The sequence below is a fragment of the Neovison vison genome, chromosome 13, assembly GCF_020171115.1.
Source record: "Neovison vison isolate M4711 chromosome 13, ASM_NN_V1, whole genome shotgun sequence".
NCBI lineage: Eukaryota > Metazoa > Chordata > Mammalia > Carnivora > Mustelidae > Neogale > Neogale vison.
Genome location: NC_058103.1, coordinates 104,176,946 through 104,202,503, shown reverse-complemented (window position 1 = coordinate 104,202,503; position 25,558 = coordinate 104,176,946). Strand labels below are relative to the sequence as shown.

At 45.2% G+C, this 25,558-nt stretch overlaps 2 protein-coding genes across 3 annotated transcripts in view; one reads left to right on the top strand and one right to left on the bottom strand.

Moving 5' to 3' along the window:
• TLN2 (talin 2) overlaps window positions 1-25,558 on the bottom strand; it is a 428,022-nt gene that overhangs the window by 378,858 nt on the left and 23,606 nt on the right. The window lies entirely within an intron of this gene.
• On the top strand, window positions 17,063-17,631 carry LOC122893525 (centrin-2-like). Its single transcript, XM_044230583.1, has one exon. It carries the CDS (start codon window positions 17,099-17,101, stop codon window positions 17,615-17,617), a length of 519 nt encoding a protein of 172 aa, XP_044086518.1. The 5' UTR covers window positions 17,063-17,098; the 3' UTR covers window positions 17,618-17,631.

Here is a 25,558-nt window from a genome sequence, read left to right as displayed (position 1 = left end):
ATCTAAGGGCATAAATGACATATGGGTCTGAAAATATAGCTTTTTTTTAAGATTTTATTTACTTATTTATTTGACAGACAGGGATCACAAGTAAGCAGAGAGGCAGGCAGAGAGAGAGGGGAGGGGAAACAGGCTCCCTACTGAGCAGAGAGCCCGATGCTGGGCTCGAACCCAGAACCCTGGCATCATGACCCAAGCTAAAGGCAGAAGCTTTAACCCACTTAGCCACCCAGGCACCCCTGAAAATATAGCTTTAAAAACCTTAGGGAGCATCAAAAAAATGAAGCTCTGGGATACCTGGGTGGCTCAGTCAGTTAAGCGTCTGTCTTTGACTCAGATCACGAACCTAGGGTCCTGGGATGTAGCCCCACATTGGGCTCCCTGCTCATCAGGGAGCCTGCTTCTACATCTGCCTGCTGCTCCCCTGCTTGTGCTCACGCTCTCTGACAAATAAATAAAATCTTAAAAAAAAAAAAAAACTAAAGAAAAGAAAAATGAAACCTAGAAATGTAAAATGGATTATCTCAAGTCACAAATACAGAACCATGGCTAGAACCCAGCTCTTCCTACCCCTTAGCTAGAATTTCTTCTATAGTTTAAGTGATGCTTTTCCTTCCAAGTGCCAACCAGTTTTCCAGCAGGTCCAAGAATATGAGGTATTCATCAGACCAAGTACAAAGAAGTGAAACACAAGAAGATCCTAGAAATACCTGAGTTTGCTGGAGACAAGTCAAACACTCTTTAAAGACTCCCCAGTGCCTATTAAGAGTTTCAGGCTTCACAGCTTGGTATCCTGGACAGGAAAGATCTAGGACACTTGTTTGCAGAATAGAGTAAGACACTTGACTGTTAGACTAAAACATTAAATATCTGAGCATTTACTTCTTAGAGAGCTACATTTCTATGCACAAGGCCTGATTATATTCAAACACATGCCACATAAAGCTGTATTTGTATACCCAGACACATGCGCCTAGGTGTCCATGGACATACAAGAAACTCTGCTTGTTCCTAATGAAGTCCAGTGATAAAACGGACATAATTTTGGATTCCCCCACTAGCCTCAAAGTAAAACAGAATCAACCCTAGCCTAAACACCGAAATCACCCAGGGAGGGAGAGAAGTTGTTTGCCAATGCACAATCAAGACCTCCAAAGGGGAGAGCTGTAGGTCTCTGGCCTTCTGCAAAGCCCACAGGTGGTGCCAGCTCACAGTGCGGGGGTGAGAACTGCTCTCTTGGAGGCCTGGGGCCAGCTACATCTCACAGACAAGCACTGCCTCCTGTGCATTTCAACACATCTAGTTCTACTGCTAAAGGTCAGTTTCTCCAATAAGGCCTCCCTGACCCTGGCTTCCCGAAGCCTGGCATTCATTCTGCTATCCCAAAACCCCTATCAGATGTTGACCTGTACGGCCAACACTAAGCGTTCTCCTGGTAGCTCTGACCATTGCCTTGACGGTGCTAACTAGAATTTTGTTCAAGCCTAAACTATGGTTCCCTGTACTTTGCATTTCCTCACTTAGGCCTAGTGTGTCCTCGGCTACCACCAACGCACACACGCAAACACATACATACACATTTCATATGCCAGGCAATGCTGCACAGCCCCTTGTCCCTGTCCCCTTGCCCAGATCTGGCATCAAGGGCACTCCCAGCGGCAGCTGGCTCTCACTCTACCCCTTCTGCCCCACTCAGAGCATATCCAAAGCCATATGAGAGAAAGATGATCTCATACAGGCAACCAAACCACCTTGTTTCTCATTTTCCGGTAGGTCATCCATCCATCAAGCTGAGTCCTTTAACCACTAAGTAGTAGCCTATCACAGCACAATTCATTGTGCCACATTAGTTAGGACACTGAGGTTAACAACTGCTGACTTAACTAATTACCAATAGCTTTCTGCTGATGTTGAAAATGGATACAAAGTAAAGAAGGCTAAGAAATGATGGTCCTTTGTCAAGTAGAACTATCAATGGAATAAAATTTTCCAAAGCCTGTATTATTGCATTTTATGGAGTAAAATATGATGGGAGTATTTAGAAATCTGAGAATTCACAAAAGCACCTAGACAAAGGCCTTACAAATCCAAAGACTACTATTACTATGCTTTTATGAAACTCATCTCTCACATCATAATCAAGAACCATACCATCTGTGGGCCAAGGCCATCTGAAGACTTGGTTCACATGGGATTTTTTTTCTTTTAAATGTTCAAGGACACAGCAAGGGAACCAATGACCTCCTGTCATTCAAGGCAAAGGCCACTTCTCAAACCACCTCATCTTGTCCTCTCAGCAGCACCCAGATCTCCTAAACTCCCCCACCTTCTCCATACACACCCCCCACCCCATCTCATTCCTCTCTGGCCATGCCCGCTCAGTGTCTTGTTCACCTCACTCCACCAAACCATTCACTATCAAGGTCCCTCCAAGATTCACATTAGTAGACTCTAAAAGGTTTCTTGAGTGGATGGTGAACTTTGTTGACACTTAAGGATCAACTGCTAGAAATTGGATTCCCACTTTATAGGCATCCTAGAAACTGATCCCCAGACTCTCCAAACAGCAAGTGAATCCAGGAAAAATAAGGTCAGTGCAATCAAACAGCAAATGTCTTCTCTTCCTGATGGTCCTTAATTTGGGGGTTTGGGAGTTAAGAATTTTAGTGGATTCTAACTAGATCTCTTTTGAGATAGTAGAGAATAAAAACTGAACCAAAAAATAAATGTTAATTTATTATTAACATTTTGTTAATAATATGTTAATGCTTTAATAAAGAGCTTGTTCACAGCCCAACATTATCTTCCTTTTGCCCAAGTTTTAACATTTTGACAAAGGATGTGAAACGTCTATCAATAAGGTCCCTGTCCAGCAGAAATTTTAATGATAAAATAAAATGCAATTTTATAGTAGAAGCAGTTAGGGAAGCAGGTTTTTGTTTGGGCAAAACCCAAACGCTGCAAGCAGAAGAAATACTAGAAGGCATTTATTAAACTAGCTTTTTAGAGAAAATAAAAAATTTGTTATTAAAGTAATTAACTGTGGCAGGCTGAATATCAGCCCCCCGAAGAGGTCCACCACCCAGTGGAATATTTTACTTTACAAGGCAAAAGGAACGCTGCATAATTAAGGGCCTGGAAAGAAAGGTAAAAATCAGAAGGAAGGGGCTGTGACAATGCAAGCAGAGGTCAGAGAGCACACTCAGAAAATGCTGTACTGCTAGCTCAGAAGATGGGGCCACAAGCCAAACAGTGCTGGTGACCTCCACAATCTAGTAAAGGCAAGGAAACAGAGTCTCCCCTTGAGTTTCCAGAAGGAACACAGCCATGTGGACCTTGATTTTTAGGACCTCAGACCTCCAGAACCACAAGAAAAATCCACGTGTTACTTTAAGCTCCTTAAGTTCATGGTAATTTTTTAGCAGCAAAAGGTTTTCTGTTGCTATCAAAGCCTAAGTACATGACTTTGAAATATTTAAGCTCATTTTCAATGAGAAACACTTTGCTTCTGTTAAGTAGGAAATATATCCATTTTTCAGAAGAACAGAAGTACTTTAGTCGATCAATTCTATCAACTCAGCCTCTCATGCCAATAGTTGTTTAAAGATTTCTAAAGGCATGCATGCTCCTCATATGAAAAGGCATCACCTCTTGATAACTAGCCCAAGGAGCAGATAAAATTAAACTCAAAGTGAGACCCCTCACTATGGACAAGTTTATAAATTTCTGTGGCATAAAAGCGCTCACTGGAACCAATTCAGGGTACCAAAAATTATATTACTAAATATCAAGTTTAGAATAGATGCAGTCAGCTCACATGAGCTGGTGCAAGCCAGCTGGGAAGTTAATTCCCTAATTTTCTGATTCACAGAGTGCTTAATATACACCTCATTCCGAGAAGTGAGGGAGCACTAGGAGATTCTTTCGCAAAAAGTGTTCTATAAATAAAAGTTCAGGACACAGTACTACAGCCCTCACACATTCATACGTTCAAGGCTCCAACAAGCCCTCAGTTCTTCTCTTCAAAAGCCTAATTATAATTTAGCTCCATGGGTTTCATACTTGTATTCAGGAGTCTGTCTACTCGAAACTCAACCAAGATAGAAAAGCCCCCATTATGCAAAACAAAATTAGGTGCAAATCACTGGAAGCAGACTCCTTAAGAGAGAGGTCCACGACCTTCAACTTCATAGCTCAGGACACATCCATCCCTGCTTGGACTGGAACCCTTTTGTATTTAACATCTGACACATGACTGGTTTAGCAGAGCACACATCAGGAAACATCGTCACAGAGCAGGACTATGAAATGGGCAGGACACAGAGAAAGTACTTCAACAAGTTATCTATTATACACCAACGTGACTACATCCAGAACCTGGCTTTGTTGCCATGGGCCATCTTCCAGAAGATAGAAATAGCCTTGTTTCATAGACTGCTTTTTCCAGCAAAGTATTTGCTTTAATAGTCATTCATCTGTACTTTCAGCAATTTGCTGAGCACCACATGGGGAGAATCCAGAATGGATTTCAACAGCCTCAAGAAGCTGAACTGGTGAAGGGCTAAGTCATGTACCCTGTTCAAATACATTTGCTTTGCAGGACAGCTCCCTTTTACAAGGGAAGGATTAATCCTAAGTGGAAGCAAGGGGGTCAATAATTCCTGCTGGGGTAAGCCAGGAGGCCATGGCCAAGGACAAGACAGGGATGAAGGGGTGGTTTGCAGGACAGACTAGAAGTTGCCATGGAAACACTCCCCAGAGAAGGAGAACCAGGACTATCCTCCCCATCCTTGGGCAAAAGAGCCCTCTACTAAACCTTAGGCTAGGGGTCTACTTACAGAAAAAAAATGCTTTGCCTGTCAGTTGTATTTATAGGTCCATGGACAGAGCCCTGCTCTTCCCAAGTTCAAGATGCACTTCACCCCAAGAATACAACCTACCCATATGCTTAGGCCCCTGAGAAGCCAGAAGGGAAGATACTAAAGAATCAGGGACAATTTGGTCTCTATCTCCAGTTTAACTGCAAAATGTACCATCAATTTAATGTTTTGTTTCAGCCTTAGAGGCTAAAATCTATAGCACAAGCTACCTCTCACAGGCAGGGAAAATCAAGCTCACTACAGGCCCAAGAAGAAACTTGCATGATGGGAAGCATCCCCCACCCCGAGATGGAGCAAAAGTTTAATATCGAGACTGAACCTGAGACAGACATCACGATGTCGAGCACATGGGTTCTTTAGGATTTTCTACTGGGCGAGTCAATATGAACTTGTCGGAACTAAGTGAATGAAGGGACCTTCAGGGTTATCCTTCCCAGATTTCGAATCCAGAAGTCTTGCACCCAGAGTCCTGCTTGCATGGTATCAGAGCTCCTGTTACAGCACAAGGACTTCTTGTCCCTAGAAGAGTCTTGATTATTTACCTTGAGAGCCCTGGAAGAGAAAAACACCAAACACCTCACTGCCCTCTAACTAATGGCTTCTGACTTCATCCCAAAGCAACTCTCCAGATTCCAAATTCACTGGAATGAAGGCCCAAACTCTCTGGTCCCACAGCACAATGCATTCCCAAAGGGTAGAAGACCAACACGAGCAGGAGAATTTTTACACTGAGAGTTCACGGACTTGGACTATTCACCAGAAACACACATTTGTGTTCCCACTGAAGCTTCCAAAGGTTGGTGGCCTGCTTATCCAACCAGCAAAAACTGGATAACACAGGTCAAGTATCCTGGGTCTCAAGGACCATCCTGGGCCCAAGCCGAAACATGTTTTTGTCATATGTAACTCGCATTGACGGTCAGTGGCTGCCTCTCACCGGATCAGCAGCAAAGGGTCCTCATCTTCTAGCATCGTGGGGTGCAGAGCAAGACAAAGTGATGGGCCCACAGGCCGGGTATTTACCATCCCCGATCCTAACTTTATTAGGTCATGTATGTTGTGCAGAAATATATGGATATACCTATGTAAGACATACACATATAATTTCTCTGATTAGCTTTTAGAAATAAAAGCCCTCCTTATAAACAACTTCATCCTCATTGTAACCATGCTGTTGTCAGTCCTCTTAAATGCAAACGAAAAATTTCGAGTAAAAAGCAGGACTTCAAACCACATCCAGCCGTGTGCTGGTATAGCTACTGGGAGAACTGGACTGCTCAGGCCTGGCCAGCCAGGGGTCCTCCCTCTCCACAGGGACAGGGAAGTCCCATTATGAAGACGAGATTTTCCAGGGAAGTACTATCTTTCTGAAGCTCTTAGGATCACCTGTGTCAGGTCCTAGGTTTCACAGGGGAACTCAGAGAGAACACGACTGACCCTGTGGGGTTTCCCTTTCCTGCTCAAGGCATTGTCCTTGTGGCTTCATAAAATGCCTCACTAGCCTCGTCATCCTCATCCCTGTTCTTGGGCTCCAAACTGAAGAAGGTGAAAGCAGGCTCCACCTAACCACCAACTTCCCACCTGCTCCCACTATATGGTAAGCCAGGACTGATTAATTAGGTCCCAAACCGTGTGGAGCAAATAATCAACACAAATAATCAATTCGCTCCGTGTGGAGCAAAGGGCCCAAAAGTGAGAAGATCGTCAACTCAATGTTTAGAAGTATGGTAGGAGTTTAGAGCAAAATGTTAGCCTATGAAGCTATGTTTCTATCTACAGACAAGAATAAGGCCAAAAGAAATTTATATTGGAAACCAACACCTTGTAGATAGACTTGACTTTACAGACAAGGTCATTTTTCACCTCCAAGAATATGCACTTTTATCTTCACTTAAACATTCTGCTCAATATCCAGAAAGCAAGGAGGTCTGGTTGCTCCCCATGCCCCCTTTTTTCCCCACAAAATAACCACTACTGGATTAAGCCCTGTAGTTGACAACAATGGCTCACCACCAACATCCTGGAACCTGAGTTTGACTTTCTGATCTAGGCTGGCTGGCAGTAGTTCCCGGAATACTTTCTGGCCCTAAGCTCATCCTACTACATCCTCTCGAAGGCCTGCCTTCCCCATGAGCTACTGGCTCCCAAGCAGCTCCCGCCAGAGATGGGGATGGGAAAGGGAATAGACTACAGAGGTCTGGTGCTCCCCTGACACCCGCACACCTCTAAGTCAACGTGTACACTGCTGGTGGTTTCATCAGTGATTCAGCTGTGTTCATCCAACATTGGCAGATGCTATCAACTCTGACCATTTTCAGGTGAAATTATAGTTTAGGGTGTGGGGGTCACTGTGCCAAGCTGGTGGACCCAAGTATACACAAATCCTGGTGCTTTTTCAAGACATGTAGTTATATAGGGGAAAAAAGTGAACCTGACGTAAAACAGAGGCATTAGTATCTTTAGGCAGAGACTGAGATTAAAAGTGCATGTCAGTGAGCAAAGGGCTCCCACGCTCCCAAGCCAACAGTGCTCATCTGGGACCCTGCCCCCAGGGTACCTATACCAACACAGGACAGAAGAGCTCCTTTCTTTAGGCTGTTCTTAATCAAACAGCAGCAGCAAAGCCCTCCTGGTGCTGTGGCAGACATGACTAATCACCACTATACCCTGTCCATTTAACAAATGTGTTGAGGATTCTATTAAGATGTTAGAAAATATACATGAAAAGATGCCAAAGAATGTCATCAAATCAAAGAATTATGGAGCAAATGACCAAATCCATGCACAACCTACAATATCATCCCCAAATAACCTCGTTCCTTCAAGTCCCCCGGGCCACTTCCCAGGGGCATGCTCCAGCAACACTGACCTTTGTGGGTTTCTCAAACACTGTAAGCTCTTTTCCCACCCCATCATCTACCCCAGGGCCTGACCTCATAGCTTCCTCAACACGGAATGCTCTCTGATTCCTATTCATTGAAACCCTGTTACCTACACCCTAAATTCTGGACAACCCCCACTCAGGCTAGAGGTTTACCACTTAGATGCCTTCTCTTGAGAAAGCTTTCCCTGGTTGTTCTCATGACCTTCCCATCCCAGACCAGAGTAGGACTCCCTGTCCTCTACACAGCCATCCCTCATTCCAGTTTTCCAAGGACTTGGAGTAAATCCCATATCTTCACTATGCTTTCAGATACCTACTGTGTTCACCATAGTACTACACACAGCACAGTGCCTGGAACCCATAGAGAACACTGATTCCATGAATTCAAAGATCATTTATTCATTCATTCATTGGTAAGGCAAACAATGTTATTACAATTGAAGGTCAAAGAAGAGTTTGGCAGATTTATGATGCAAAATTTGCTGGGAAGTCAGAAGAGATGTGGGCCTATGACATAAATTGAAGCAATGAGGCACAGAAAACATCCTAATCGAGTGGAGAAGACAGCTAAAAACAATACCATGGAGTAAGATACAAGACCCCAAAGCTATAAAATAAATCTGGCTACATAAAGAAATTGAGTTTCCTGCAGGAAAAGGCTAACAGTCTAATGAGGGAAGTATTTGCAACATGTAACAGAACACTGACTTCCATACTATATAAAAAGCCAATAGAAACCAGTAAGACAAACCCAACAACACTGACCAATGGGCAAACAACTGAGAGATTAGGGAAGAATACAAGACGACTTTAATCGTGTGAAAATGTCCAACCTCAAGCACAGGAAGTCCCATGAGGTATCATTTTTATCAAGCGGACTGGCCAATATTAAAAAGCATGCTACTGCGCTGTGCCAGTAAGAGGTCAGGAAACCAGTCCTCATACACACTGTCGATGAGACAATTACTACTTCTTTGGAGGACAGTTTGGCAGTATCCAATGAAGAACGAACATATCCTCTGACCCAACCATCCCACAAATGTATGCACACTTAGGTATGAGTAAATGTTTTTCTACCTACAGCACTGGCTAAAACAGTAAGACGAAAAGGTAAACATCAGTGGACGGGAAGCTAGTTGAGAAATCCAGTGGAATCCAACACTGCAGTTCATGAATGAGGTCGATCTATACAAACTGATAAAAAAAAAAATGCTTACAAAGTTAATAGAAGCCTATTAGAATATTAGAGCACTTCGTGTCCAGGATGGAAAAAGGCAGCCAAGGTAAATCAAGGTAATGATTGCTATTATTTCGGAAGTAGTCAGTGCATGCAAGAGGAGAAGACACTGCTAACACAGACGGGTCTTCAGGAAGAGACCTTGATTACTAGGAGACAGAGGTTGGACAGAGAACTTTCCGCTGCATACCTCTCTCTACTGTTTGATGTTTTCACCCCATGTATAATTTACCTTGGTGAAAATTAAACAGCAAAGGAGGACAGATGAACCTGAAGTACAAGTTTCTGAGGAGGGAAGAGAAACTAAACAGGAGACCAGAATCACTCAGGCTTCAAGTAACCAGGGCCCAAACTACCAGTAGGAGGAGAAAATATCCCTCACAACGGAACCAGGGCCCGAAGGTACAGAAGCCATCATTGAGCAAAGACCCTGGTAGCAACCTTGACTTAACAGCAGAACACCCAACCTACCCCATGTGTGGAACCCCCACAAGCAGGTAACACTGAGTCTAGAAGCAAGAGGACTGGAGCAGAAAATGTAAATAGCTCAGGTTGGTAATACCAAGACTGGAAATGGAAGGTGTGCCCTCAGAGAACTGCCTTGGTGACAGTCACCAGTACAGGACAGGTACCCTATGGATCTCAGGCCCTTTTAAGTTCTAGAATTTGGAGGCATCAGTCCTCCTAGAGCACAAATAAAGATCAGCCTGGAGAGTTACCAAAACCTTGGAGATGATTTCATCAAGATAGAATGAGAAGTTACAAAGCAGAAAGCCTTGGGCTTCTGCATCAAGATTATTCCCTGGGCCCCCATGGCCAACAGCCACAGGTGACAGTCTCTGAATGACTTGCCCAGGCCACAGCCTTGGGATGGCTGCAGTCTTTTCCTTCAAAAAACAAAAACAAAAAGCCACCACTCTTGATCCCTGAAGTTAAGCCCACAGTACCAGGTGGGGACATGGAGTTCCTCAGCCTGGGAGTACACAGCGAGCCACTTCTGTCCCTCTATCTGGGGCCTGTTTCCCACCGCCTCTTTTGACAGAATGATCTGAAAATAGAAACCAAGTGACATAAGCTGTGGTCTATTTCAGCAATTATGTCACACACATCTGGACGAGAACTCCCAAATGCCTGCCCGGCAAAGGTTTCTCCTTGGTGCAGAGTGAAACAGACCCCAGACGCTTCCCTCCCCCGGTCAGCTGTGGGAGCGATTCCCGGAGTCAGCAAGTCTCCTTGGGAGTCCAAGAGTTGGATACACACATTCTAGTGAACAAGCCAAAGGAACTTACTCATTTCAGTCAGCTAGCCAAGTACTAGTTTTAAATACAAGCATAAAGGCCCTAAACCACGTCTAGTGAGTTGCCAGGAACACGGTGAGAGCTCAGTTGAGCACCTCCTGCACTTTCCCAGCCTCTAAGAACCTCAACCCAAGACATTTCAAAGTAAAATGAAGACCCGTAACACACATCAGCACAACTGTTTTCAAAGTGCTCTTGCACGTGGACATGTGGTATACAAACGCGGGATCCACAACAGGAATGTGGCTGAAGCATGGTACACAGCAGGCGCTCAGTAAATGGTGGGAAAGGAGGTCAAACTAGTTGATCGCTGTAGAAAATGTGAGTTTTCCAGAAACAAGAGGAGGCAGAAGACAAGCAGGTCATTCCCATTTTCATGCAGCATGGTTCGATTATAAAAGGCACTGGGTCCTCACCCTCCACAGCTCCCGAAGGTCCTTTAGAGATTAGTTTTCCCCCTCCCATCACACAAAGTCATTTTCTCTTCAAAGGGAGAATTATTTTCCCTATCAGGTTGATTGTCCTTTACCAAATATTGTCTTACGGTAAGTCTAATGAGGACACTATTTAAAAACCACTTTCACACACAAACAGGGAACACACAGGGCCCAGCTGGTACAACACCAGAAGGAAGCCTTACCACTATGCAGAATCAACAAGTGATTTTGTTATCGGGTCCCTTCCTGAGGGTGGTCCCTGAGTGTGACCCCCGTGCCCCAGTAAGGGATGGGTCGGGGCCACACCCAAGGCCCAGGAGAGTTCACCTACTGGGCACTCCTATCTCTGACATTTTGTTCAGGAGAGATGAAATCCAACCAACAGTCACACTAAAACCAGCAAGGGGCGTAGAACTGCCTATGCTGAAGCTTCAGGTCTTCCAGTTCAAATACTTTACTTATTTCGGGACCAACTGATGCAATTTCCCCGTTCTCCCCTTGGAACAGTTTTCCCCCAACAGGGAAAACTTTTTAAAAAGCTGCATAAATCTGTATTTGCCAAGTTCTATACACTCCTTCAACGTTCAACCTCAAACCCAACTCAAGCCACTTGTCGATGTTTGGTTTCAAAATTCCAGACTCTGAGACCACATGGGGTCCTTCTGGGCACAAACCCTGGGAAACCAAACACAAGTGGTACAGTCAGAGCTGTGGTAACTCAACCCCAGAGGGGCTGTTCTGGTATCCTGGGGATAAGTCACATGTTTCAATTGTCTAATTATGTCATTATCGAGCTTTGAGGTTTAACATGTCATCAGGGTGTAGTCAAATTATATCCACAAATATGTAGAGGGGACTGTTGGGCTTAATTAGGTGTTCACCTCTGGGGCTGTGCTGTTCTGATCTCAGACGCAAAGCCTAATGCTATTGAACAAGGTCTTTCATGTAGATCCACATATACAGAAGCCTATTTCCCTCCTCCCAAGGGGGAAAAAACTGCACACACATTGCTATATGTCCCCTCAAGCTGGTGACCAGGACTCTAGGAGACTCTGGGTTGGACACGGTTCTCTGCTTAAACCCAAGGAACCCCACAGAGAGAAAGGAGCTGTTTTCCTTCAGGCCTTACCCCCTGGGCCTTGAGGGTCAAGGGGCAGCTTAAGGCCATTACTTCTCAACCAGATCCCAGAAAAAAGTCCCCAATCTCTTAGCTCCTGCCTTGTGCTTGATAAATCCAAAACACCATGATTTTGGTTAAAAATTTTTTTTCTTGGGCACCTGGGTGGCTCAGTGGGTTGGGCCACTGCCTTCGGCTCGGGTCATGATCTCAGGGTCCTGGGATCGAGTCCCGCATAGGGCTCTCTGCTCAGCAGGGAGCCTGCTTCCTCCTCTCTCTCTCTGCCTGCCTCTCTGCCTACTTGTGATCTCTGTCTATCAAATAAATAAATAAAATCTTCTTTAAAAAAAATTTTTTTTTCTTTCTTTCTTTCTTTTTTTGGTTCCCCCTGTTTTTTAACTTTTCTCATCTCCTCCAGGAAGCCTTTGAGACTTCTAGACCCAAATGAGTTCTCCAATGACTGAAATGGATTATTACTCAGTAACTGTCTCAAGCAGCTTACCCTGAATTATTCATGCTCCTACATTATCTCAAGATTGTTTCCTCTAGCAGTCTCACTGATTGACTCTAAGTATTGAGCCATGTTTTATACCTTGCTCAGGATCCCCAGGGGATTACATAGAATGCAGGGCACCAGGAGATGCTCAACAAGATACTTCCAGTATAGCTGACTAAGTCTCAAACATTGGAGATGGGTTCTCTTCTGGGCACACAGGAACTCCTGCAGAAGTAAAGCCATCATGCCCAAAAATGTGGGTGCAAATCATTAACTCAAACAAGCACTAAACTTCCCAAAACAAATTGCTATCCCCCAAAAATCCACATTAAGTGCCATTTTAAGGACAGACACATTAGGAAAGATATAACAGCCAAGGAACTATATTGGGACTGATATCCTCTAAGCAGGGTGAGTTTGAAGATTTTATTTATTTATTTGACAGAGAGAGAGAGAGATCACGAGTAGGCAGAGAGGCAGGCAGAGAGAGAGGAGGAGGAAGCAGGCTCCCCGCTGAGCAGAGAGCCCAATATGGGGCTTGATCCTAGGACCCTGTGATCATGACCTGAGCCGAAGGCAGAGGCTTAACCCACTGAGCCACCCAGTCGCCCAAGCAGGGTGAGTTTGGACAGGCAACAGCAGCAGTTGTGGAGTTGGTCTTGCTAGTTACTTTCTAGACTTTGAATTAAACCACGAATGACCCAGGAAGACAGACACACTATTTTCAGACTCTTACAAATTTTCTTTCTACTGGAGACAAAATAGTTGTTTAACCCTCCAGACAATGTTACATTCCGAAGTCCAACCTAAATCCGTGCTTATACTAAAAGTCTAATCAAAGTGTTCAGAATATGTAAACATAGTCCCAAGACCTGTTTGTTAACTTGCAGCCTTCTACGGAGCTCAAAGACAACTAGAGCAAGTTAGCCTTTTAGAATCATTAAATTTGAGCAATCATAAAATCAAAACCTAGTGTTTTTTTTTAACAGATTTCAGGAAATTTCTGCATTTATATTAATTTCGTAAAAATCCTAACCAGTAATCTTAAATGAGTCACTTGTTAAACAAATGAAGATACTTCTCAGGAAAGTTTCAGAATCATGCGCCTGAATCATCCTTGTCAAGGAATTTGAACAGAGGGGCAAACACTTCACTATTTAGTTATATTTGCTCCTGGAGTGTTTTTGATATTTCTGATATTGCTGTGCACAGAATTTAGGAATTCACAGTTAAAATACTAATGAAACAGCTTTCTTTTTCTATCTTCTCTGAAAAAATCCCTGTAAAGACACTAACCACAGAGCAGTTCCCTCAATGAACTAGGAATCTGGCATAGCTAAACAATTAAAAGTAACTCAACCCTAGACAGTCTAGATAGTTCTTGAGTATGATGGTGGGGGGGGGACTTCTTAATTAAGTCACACTTGCCAGAAACCACAACACAGGATCAGCTGTAAGCTATCATAACACATGTGGTTCTTATAAACTTCAAGATTTTAGATCTTTCAAGCTAAAGGGAAGGGTTCAGGCATTTTCACAAACCACTGGATTAGTCTGTCTTCCTAGCTTCCTAGTACAACCAGTTTAGATAGGTCACGTGAGACCATCATGCCCACACAGTCCTCCCCTGCTTGGGTCTCCCAGGCACCTTCTCCACCCTCTAGTCCCATCACAGGTCACCATGTGCCAGAATGGATGCTTAGGACTCCTGCTGATCCTCAGGCCAGAATATCATGGGCAGCCGGGCAACCTGTCAAAATTAAGAAGCTATCCCAGGGCCAAAAGTCAGACACGAGTCTCTCCCTGAGAAGCTTTAAAGATTAAAAAAAAAAAAAAAAAATTTTTTTTAATTAAAAAAAGAAAGAAAAGGAGGTTGGGGGAGGGCACCCAGGTGGTTCAGTGGGCTAAACATCCAACTCTTGATTTTGGCTCAGGTCATGATCTCAGGGTTGGAAGACAGGGCCTTGGGCTGAGCTCAGCACCAAGTGTAGAACATGCCTAAGATTCCCTCTCTCCTCCCTCTGCTCCCCCTGACTTCCCCACCCCACTTGCATACATGCTTTTAAAAAAAAATGGGGGGGGGCAGTCCTGTGAAAAAAGGGATAGAGAAAACATGATTATACACACAGGAATATTATTCAGCTATCAAAAAGGAAACCTTGCTATTTTTCACAGCAAGGACAGAACTTTGAGGGCATTATGCCAACTGAACTAAGAGAAAGGCAAATACTGTATGATCTCACTTCTATGTGGCATCTCAAACACACACAACACCCTCATCAATACAGAAAACAGATTTTGATTGCCACAGGCAGAGGTGTGAGGGGGTGGGTGAAATGGTTGAAGGTCAAAGGGTACAAACCTCTAGCTATAAAATAATTAAGTCATGAGGATGTTAACATCCAGCATTATGACTACAGTTAATAATCCTGTATTGTATATTTGACAGCTGCTAAGAGTAGATCTTAAAAATTCTCATTATAAGAGAAAAACTGGGGGCGCCTGGGTGGCTCAGTGGGTTAAAGCCTCTGCCTTTGGCTCAGGTCATGATCCCAGGGTCCTGGGATCGAGCCCCGCAACGGGCTCTCTGCTCCGCAGGGAGCCTGCTTCCTCCCCTCTCTCTCTGCCTGCCTCTCTGCCTGCTTGTGATCTCGGTCTGTCAAATAAATAAGTAAAATCTTTAAAAAAAAAAAAAAAAAAAAAAGAGAAAAACTGTAGTGGTAAGTGTTAACTAGTTACCGTGATCATTTCACAATATAAATATCAAATCACTGTTACACATCTGAAACTAGCAATGTTGTCAATTATACTTTAAGTTTAAAAAAACAAAAACAAACAAACAAAAAAAAACCACTGGCATCCAACTTCAAATCATTTAGGAATCATGCTGGGGAGTCTCAAGTATCCCAGTAAGTAATTAGGGGTCTAAAAAAATACCCCACAAACATTTAGAAGGTAAAAGTAAAAACAGGGTTCTAGATCACACTCCAGAAGGCTTTGGTTCAGTGAATCCAGGTGGGTTTCAGAAGTCTGCATTTTCAGAGCTCCCTGAGTTGATTCTTAAAGATTAGCCAGGATCAGGAATCCATGCATACCAAATTCCTATCACTAATAAAAAGGACACATTATAGCCTTACCTCCAGGACACAGGTGCACTCAGAATTCCTACACTTGCAACTTAACACAGGACATAGGACACCTGGCACATTCATCAACAGATCACCACCTTTCCCGGAGGTCCTTGCCAGGTTTCAAATGCCATCTCTTGAGAGAAATTAGCACAAATGACTTTTAAAAAGAGATTTAACTCTTCTCAAAAGTACTCCCCACATTCAGAAGTGGGAAAGAACCTCAAGAGATTCTCCTGTGAATATGGAAAGCCAAACTTAACTTACCCTGAATAGAGAGGGCAAGGGATACAATTGCCCCTGAAATGGCCAATGACCAAGGGAGGTTGGCCTCCTGTGCTTTCTTCCTTGATCCATGTTTACAATCCTGCCCCTCCTGTTGTTCAACTCTAAAGCACAAACCTTAGGTCTACACTAAACACAGACCACAGAAACCAAGTAAAGTTTCCGTAGTGTAGTGGTTATCACGTTCGCCTCACACAGAAACCAAGTAAAGAAGGAAATGTCTTTGTATCCTTGAAGACAGACAAGAAGACAGACAAAATGCATGTTTTGTCTATAACCTTCACCGTTCACAATAACCACAATGGAGTTGCGAACTGTCTTGAGTTAAAGCCACCACAGTCCAATGGGATTCCATCTGTGCCCATCCACCTAGTTCCTGAAATCTGTAAAAATGCCCCTCCACCTAGGAAGGGTAACGTGTATGAACCGAACTTTGTCTTCTAAGAAATCAATGCGCAACGCATGTCCCATGTTTTCTTTGCAACAGGCAGTGAAAATAATCTGAAAAAACCAAAGACCATCAGAATGGGCCTGGAGGCAAGGGGAAGGGTGGGGATGAACATTCCAGAAAAGGAGGCAGAGGGTCCTGACAGCTCTCCCACTTGTGGGACCCAGGGATCCGCTCTTCCAAAAGGCAAGCTCATGCTGCAATGAGGGACAACACCCATGTCAGTCATCCTACAGAGGCTGATTATTACCTTCTGAGGATCCACCACAGGGCAAGGCCCTAGGAACGACTGTCAGAGAGAGCTTTGAGGCAAGCAACTGACAATATTTACGCTTAAAGGGCAATGGTGAGGGGGGGCTCCATTACATGGAGCGAGGGAGAATTCCCAAGGAAAGAGCCCCAAAGCCAAAAATCAGTTGTCCATGATAGCTAGCCAGTTCCAGGGAGTGGAAGAGGAAGTTGCCAGTGTGTGGGCAGAGAGGCAGGGCTCACTAGGGTTCCGGATCCCAAGGGTGTTGTCCAGAAACTGTGGAAAGGCCAGAAATCTGGAAGGGCTGGTTGGACTCGATCTGCAGGTCATAGCACATCCTCCTGACCTTTCCTGGGGAATAAAGCGGGACAGCTGAGGGAAGCGGCAGGGTCTTTGGGTACATGAATGTTGTGCTAAGGGTGCACCACTGGAGGGTTTCTATTGTAAAAGAGCCCCAAATGCTTGGTACGGACTTGTAATTCAGCTACATTACAAAAAAAGGAAAGAATGTAGGACATAAACATGAATAAAGGAATCAAGACTTGTTTTCTAGATGCAGCAGGATGTTTTTCTCCGTAAAGACTGCATAAGCAGTGTACGTCGGTTGCCGTAACAACGGCCTGCGGAGTCCATCGGCAATGGCCTCTAACTTTAAGAAGGCAAGCATGGCATCGTCTGCCCAGCGAAAAAGGATGAGTCCTAAGCCAGAGCTCACTGAAGAGCAGAAGCAGGAAATCCGGGAAGCTTTTGACCTCTTTGATGCGGATGGGACTGGGACCATAGATGTTAAGGAACTTAAGGTGGCGATGAGGGCTCTGGGCTTTGAAACCAAGAAAGAAGAGATCAAGAAAATGATAAATGAAATTGATAAGGAAGGGACGGGAAAAATGAACTTCAGTGACTTTTTGACTGTGATGACTCACAAAATGTCTGAAAAAGATACCAAAGAAGAAATTCTGAAAGCCTTCAAGCTCTTTGATGATGATAAAATTGGGAAGATATCATTCAAAAATCTAAAGCGCGTGGCCAAGGAGTTGGGTGAGAACCTCACCGATGAGGAGTTGCAGGAAATGATCGATGAGGCTGATCGAGACGGAGATGGAGAAGTCAACGAGCAGGAGTTCCTGCGCATCATGAAAAAGACCAGCCTTTACTGAGATCAGTCTCTTCTTTTCATATTGTGTGAAACCTGGGTTTTGAGAACATAAACTATTTTCTCCTACTCACCTCCCTGTATGACTTCAGTAACAATCTTGGATCTCTTTTAGGTACCTGAAAGTGTTCTTTGACATTTAAGTTCTTTGTAAGGTGATCTGCTGATTGCTTCAATTCCTCAGAGCAGAACAAGAGCACATTAGGGTGGTGAAAAGGGTCTTAAAGCTTTCACCCACCTGCACTCCTGCCTTTTAATCACCTCACTCGTTCATGCATTTCCACACTGATGCCACCACAGAATGACTTCTTAGACAAGCACATGTTGTACCCATGCCACCAGAAGCAAGGGGCATCTCCTTGATGTTTCTAGTTATAACTGACAGCTGAGTACAGCTTTCTCTTTTATAAAACCCAGTGAACCTACTCACGTGCATTTGGATGTGTATTTGTGCTATTTGTTTTGTCTTAAAAATAAAGCCTTTCTTATTTAAAAAAAAAAAAAAAAGACTGCATAAGCAATAATAAAGAAAGTCCATGTTCAACAGCAACACTGAGTCCAGGACAGGGAATACAGTGAACTCTTGCCGACAGACCCACACCTGTTACACTAAGACTACCCAGACCATTACCTCTCTCCTGGAAGTCTACAACTGACCTTGCTGACAAGACTTACAGCTTCCACTAGAACGTGTTCACTGTGCTTGGAACAAAAGGAAAGTCACTGTTTAATTCAAAGTTCTCCACTGAGGCGATTCTGGAAGCCTGGAGACCTGTGATCGCCTCGTACAGGGGAGAAGGCTGCTACTACCTACTAGTGGCGGAGGCCACAGACACTGCTCAACATCTACAGCGCGAGGGACAGACTCTCGCCCAGATGGAATTCATCAGCCCAAAATGGCAACTCTACCAAGGTTGAGAAACCGCAGGTTAAATCAGATTGATTTAATAAGACTGGCAGCAAGTGGCTCAGAGTGAGCAATGTGACAGACACCTGTGGACAACCGAGGCACTCAGCCTTGGCACTCACAGGGCTGGGCCTACCGTGGATGGGACGGAGGCAAGAATGCCAGGCTGATCACACCTACCCGCACCCCAGCCTCATGGCCACGTTCTGCCCAACTCTGACCCTGACTTTCCCTTCTGCTGTCTCTTCCTGCCACCTTCAACTCCCACCTGAGGGGGTCACCCCAAGTCAGTTCAAGAAGTGCTATCTCAGAATGGGAACTACAGCGAGGCCAAGGTATTAGAAGCCTGAGCAAGAAGAATGAAAGCAAAGTAATCTCATACAGAAAGAACTTGTTGATGACCCTGGTCATAAATCTGAGCAGGGCCTATAAATTGTCCTCACCCCCACAGTTCCAGGGAGACACATTATCCCAGCCTTCCTCTTCAGACCTCAAATTCCTAACACTCGCCAGCTACAGCAGGCTCTCAAACACAGACCTCAAGATCAACACACACAGACCTCTCCCCTCTCCACCCAGACTCTGCCCAGGGAAGCATCCAAGCCCACAGCTGTGGGCCCTTAACACTTCCAATCACTCACAAGTGCCCTGTGCCCTGCCTTATAAAAAGCCCTCAGAACCAGCCGCCCCCCCATCCCCCTTCCAGCCCTTTTGCCACCATTACTGAGTCCCCCTCATTTCTCACCTATGTGGTGCCAACACCTCCAGAGCAAAGCTTTTCAAACATTCTCGGAAAGCTACAAAGAGGCGGTATCTCAGAGGCTTGTTGCAAATGCAGATTTAGTAGCTCAAGGTAGGGCAAAAGAATCTGCCATTTACCAAATACATAAAGTGGTTCTGACCCAGATGCTCAAAGACCACACTGGGCCCAGCCAACTTCAGATTCTCAAACCCTAGAGAGTTGGCCCTGTGGTCAGTTCTGGGTCTCCCACCCTCATCAGAAGGTAGACCTTTCCAGAAAGCGTTGGCTGAATGGGGGGTGGGGGTAGAGAGCCAACAACACCCAGACGCCAACATGAAGCTACAGACCAACTGGAAATCACAGAAGAAAGAGTGGCCAGCTTGCCTCCAGCCTCCACTGCCCAGTGATGCCAGCAATCTCACTAGGAGTGACTGGAGGCAAGTTTCTCCATTTGAGGCTTAGTCCCCATGACCACAGAATTCTCCAGCCAGTCTAGGCTGAGGTGTATCCAGATCTGAAAGGCTCTTGTCCCACATTTTCCTCCTGTCCCAATCCTGGCCCACAGCTGGTGTCCTGCTCTCTCCTGAGCCAACCCACTTCCCCTTCCGGTCCAAGCCAAGGTGTGGCGTGCATGCCCAGCTCCCAGACTAGCTCAGAGGCCCCAGGAAGGCAGCAGCAACTTCGTTCCTCTGTACCGCCCAAGGGATCTACCTAAGAAGCACAATTAAAGGGAGACAGGGAAGGAAAGGTGAACCATTTCAGGGTGTGCTTTGCCCCACTGTAAGGCATCACACAGCACTTGGCAGGCCCACACAAAGGCATGGAAAGAGCATGCGAGTGACACCAAGAGTCACCTGTAACACCTCACACTGCAGCGTCTTCAGGGCCCAGGGTCCTACAACAGATGCTCCCATATACATGGACCTGGCTGGACTGTGTTTTCCTGAAAGCTTTGCAAGCACTGGAGAAAGGCAGTTCCCAGAACAAATTCTCCTCCCCTCACCCAGGGAGGAGGTAGTTAACTGGTCAGGAGACATGAGGGGAACCTGAAGACACAAACAAAAGGCTGGGGGCTGCTGAGGTCTCCCCATGGTTCTAACATAAGTCGGGGCTAAAGGCCCTCCATGAACAGTACTACACCAGATGTGGGGTGAGACGTTCTCCTCAAAACCATGAGGCCAAAGTAACTGCAGCAGCTGTGACTATGAGCAATGGAGCCGAAGCTACACAGCAGGTGAGAACCACAGAGGGCAGGCAGGCCGGCCACCCAGCCCTGGTGTGGCACTCTCGTGAGGCTGAATTAAATCCATGAGGGACAACCCAATGCAAAAATTCCCACCACTTATGCAACAAAGCACAAATTGTTGTCTTATCCATGGAGAAAGCCAAAGCTCTTCTCCCTCAACTACCGTATTAATGGTTGTAAGACCTGTATTGTGGTCTCCACCAATTCTCTTGGGGAACAGCCCTTGTGGAATCCAACCCTTCCCTAGAAACACACACCCACTCCCAGGGATGCAAAGAAGGGTTTGTCTCGTAACCATATCCTACTGAAGTCAAGGCCACTTACCACTGGCTGTGGGGTGGGCCCAAGGGGACTTACTAGCTGCCCGGGAGACACACATCCCGACCAGAGGCTCAGAGAATTCAAGCCTCAGCGTTCCCTCTGCCCCACCTGCCACATCCGCACCTACACTGTAGAATCGCCTGGGGCTCTTTTAAGATAAACAGGAATGCCAGGGCTGCAGGAGTTACTGATTAAACTGGCCTCAGGCAGGGCACAGGTACTGCTGTGGTTTAGAAGCTCCCAGGTGAGCCTAATAGGCAGTCAAGACCAAGACCCACTGGCTGGTCCCCAGGAGGAAGCCAGCTCGAGCAGCACAGGAGCAGACCACCACTGGTGCGGCTGGTCCAAGGGCAGCTCCCCCGCCATCGGGCGCCAGCATGAGTCCTGCAGACCTTTTCAAGAAGGGCAGGACCGGGGCACCTGGGTGGCTCAGTCGGTTAAGCGTCTACCTTCAGCTAAGCCCATGATCCCAGAGTCCTGGGATGGAGCCCCATCTGGAGCTCCCTGCTCAGCAGGGGACCTGCTTCTCCCTCTCCCCTTGCTTGTGTTCCCTCTCTCGCTGTCTCTCTGTCAAATAAATAAAACTAAAAAAAAAAAAGAAAGAAAGACGACAGGACGAAGCCCGCTGATGCCTTCACCCCACCCTACAGCTTCCGATCCACCTCCCCTTCTTAGAGCCACACATATAAATCTAGTCACCTCCCTGAGGGGAAGCCTAATCCAAGCTACAAGTGGGGAAATACAGAGCACAGCAAATCAGGACAGAAACTCAAAAGCAGGCTTTTAAAACTCCCAGTCTCCACCATCTTTAGGTTTAAGGGAGACAGTCCTTGAGCATGTACTCCATGCCAGGCTAAGTGACTTCCACGCTCATGCAGGGAATGGGTTCTCCTTTAATCCCAGCATAACCCACTAAGCCTGTTACAGGTATTATCCCCATTTTACAGATGAGCAAAGCCAGGCATAGCCTCTTAAGAATTTATCCAATGTCTCACAGAAAATAGTGTCAGTAGAACCAGGACTAGAATCCAGCTGGTAGCGCTCCAAGCCTTTGCTTCTAACCGCTCTGCTGCTAAGATAATCTCAACTTGTTATAATTAACATCGAGTTCAGCTCTGACACAGAGGGAACATTACCAAGTGGAAGCAGAGTTCATTAAAGCCCGAATTTAAAGTCTTAAAAAAATCAATTTCATTGGTGTAGATAGAGAAAACCTGATTCTTACTGACAGTTCGTGTGGGAAAGATTTGCAGTTTCAGGGACCATCCATTTATTCATTCACGTTTGCAGGGTACCTCATGCAGGTCAGGAACAGGGCTGGGTGCTGGTGACAAGGAGACACAGGCTATACCCTCTGGGTGACCTTCTAAGAGCTACTGTCACCCTGGGCTGCCTTAGGACAACCTTCTCCTCTTTCTTGAGAGAGAGGCCACATATCCATGAGACTCTGCACTAGGCAGACAACCAGGGAGGCCTCTGAGGATAGCTGATTGTGGGCTTGTCTGACCGGCTGCATGGTGATTTGATATTGGTTTTGTTTTACTTATTTATTTATTTATTTTTAAAGATTTTATCTATCCATTTGACAGAGATCACAAGTAGGCAGAGACACAGGCAGAGAGAGAGGAGGAAGCAGGCTCCCTGCTGAGCAGAGAGCCCAATGTGGGGTTCGATCCCAGGACCCTGAGATCATGACCTGAGCCGAAGGCAGAGGCTTAACCCACTGAGCCACCCGGGTGCCACTTTGATATTGGTTTTAAAGAGCGGCGCCCGCACTCAACTCCAGACCCTCTAAATTAGTCTCTAGGAGTAGGTCCAGGCTCTGCCAGCGTGTAAGTTTCTACGGCTGAGTTGAGAACTAATTTCTCAGCCAGGCTTGAAAAACCAATGGCCACAGATGAAAAAGGAGAAAAATCCAGAAACCACATATGAGTCACTGAAGATGGCTGAATAAAAGCAATTATCTGTAGCCTGGATGACAGCTGGCATGAAGGATAGGAGTGGGACATGGGGCTTCTCTGCGGAAGGCGTTTCTCTAACACTGGGTGGTGCCAGGGGACAGGACTGCCAAGGGCAGACAACAGTAAGAGGGCAACAAAAACCCACAAGAGAAGGAAAGTCCTGGTACCTTCAATTTGGAGACCTCCAGGACGTCTCAACTCTGGGTGTCAAGCTCTGAAAAGCTGCAGGGTCAATGACCTACTGCTCGGATCATTTCAGCGAAGACAATTACCATAATACAGGAAAAATTGCCATTTTTAAAAAGACTTTATTTAGAGTGGGGACAGGCAGAGGGAGAAAGAGGATCTCAAACAGACTCCCTGCTAGCCACAGAGCCCAACTATGCAGGTCCCTGATCTCACAACCCTGAGATCATGACCTGAGCTGAAATCAAGAGTCAGACCCTGTTTAACCAACTGAGCCACCCAGGCACCCCAAGAATTGCTATTTTAAAGTAACAGCAACTACCTACTTTCAATCTTTTGGACTAGAAATGATCTGGGCCATGCATCCATGAACTGGGTACATTTGGGGGATGAGGAGTTAAAATTCATATCCATGGGTCTCACCTCCAACTCAAACATCTACACTTCCAATAATCGTCTCTGATCCAGGTGATGCACGAACTCTACTTTTAGAAAACCCCTGATCACTGAGTCTGATGTAAAGAATGAGCCCCTAAACCCCTCCCTTCCCTGATCGTGGAAGGCAATCACTCCTCCTTCTAGTATATGTGCTGCCGAAGCGAGCACTCACTCCTCCTTCTAAACCTTTAAAATGATCTGTAAATTTCATATGCAAGCTTATGCTATTTTCCTCCATCTGCAGATACAGGTACAGGTGTAACTGTAACCTCCCCCCACCGGCAAATGGCACTTTCCACCCTTCCCCATCCCCCACACAGGGTGCTGTCTGAATGACAGCCAATTTTTAAAAAACAAGACTGGTTAACCAATTTCAACCAAAGTGACATGAAATTCGATTGAAAATATTTAATCAACTCAAATTTCATGACCCTCTAAAATAAGCATTTAAAAACCTTTTAAATACAATTCAACTAGTAGCCAGGGTACTGGCCCATGACTTCACACTGAATGGGCTGAACTCTGGACCACGTGGCTTTGAGCACCTCTGACTTTAAAGTGAGTCAGCCTTTGAAGCTTCCACTTTTACCAGGCCCATTGGTTTTCCTGTTCTTCAAATGGGGGCCTAACAAAAAAAAATCAAAATGAATCTAAGTTGGATCAATAAGGAACCTCATAGGGCTTGATGGAGGCCCATCTTTCAGGAAACACAGCTGAGGGACATGAGGTGTCCCTGGAATGGTGGGGAAATAAAGAATGTAAGCTTCCTCCTGGAACAGTACAACCTTCCCAGGAAAGAATGTTCTCTTAGACTTACCCCTAGGAAGACACCGGATTAAGAGGGGAGGATGCTCCAGTGGGACCGTATTTGTAAGTGGCCAGCTCTGCACCTTATGGAAGCAGGCCATGGAGGAAGGCTCCGGAAAGCATCACTTTCTCCAAGAACTTGAGGCACAGCAGCTTCCTTGCGGCCTTCAAGCCAGTTTCAGATATGCTAAAACCTAAGGCAGCAACATCCAATACAAACATAACACGAGCCACATATGTGATTTAAAATTGTCTAGTAGTCACATTTTTTGACTGTTCATAGTAAAAAAAAAAAAGAAAAAAATTTTTTAAAGATTTTATTTATTTATTTATTACAGAGAAAAAGAGAGAGAGAGAAAGCAATAAGCAGGCAGAGCCGAAGAGAGAAGCAGGCTCCCTGCAGAGCAAGGAGCCCGATGCGGGACTCGATCCAAGGATCCTGGGATCATGACCCGAGCTGCAGGCAGCAGCTTAACCAACTAAGCCACCCAGGCGTCCCTGAACTTGCTTTTAGATATGTGTATCATTTAATCCAATATATCCAAAATATTATCATTTCAACCAAAATTTAATCATTATAAAAATCATTAAGGAGGGGTGCCTGGATGGCTCAGTAGGTTAAGCGTCTGACTCATGGTTTCAGCTCAGGTCATAGTCTCTAGATGGGAAGATCCAGCTTGCGTGGGGCTCTGTCCCCAGTGAGGAGGCTGCTTCCCCTCTCTCTCTGCCTCGCCCTCTGCCCCTTCCTTCCATCCCCCACCCCACTCACACACAGACACACACACGCACACTCTTTCTCTCTCTGAGATAAATACATCTTTAAAAATATATTTTAAAAAATTTTTAAATCATTAATGGTATATTTCACATTTTTCTTATGCCAAGGCTTTGAAATCTGGTGTGCATTTTACATTTACAGCACACTTCTCAATCTGGATGTTAAATGTTCTCTGGAAATACTTGAGCTAAATTTCAATTTCATAACATTTATCGCTGAAAAAGCTGTACCGAAGTTATTCCAAACATGCTTAGAAGTTTCCCAATAACCAAACTGAGAACATGGTTTTAAATTTAAATGAATTAAATAAAATCAGAGATGCAGTTCCTCCGCCATCCCAGCCACACTTCAAGGGATCAACAGCCCTTTGTGGCCAGTGGCTGCAACAATCAGGTTGAACGTGTCTTCTTTCCAAATGGCTCCACACCAAAAGCTTTATTTTCTTAATCATCAGGGGCCAGAACGGCTCTCGATGGACAAAAGCATGAGGGATTTCTTGCTGTTGCTGGGAATGCTGAAGGGCTTTCTGATTCTCGCAAGCCTATCACTGTAATGTGCT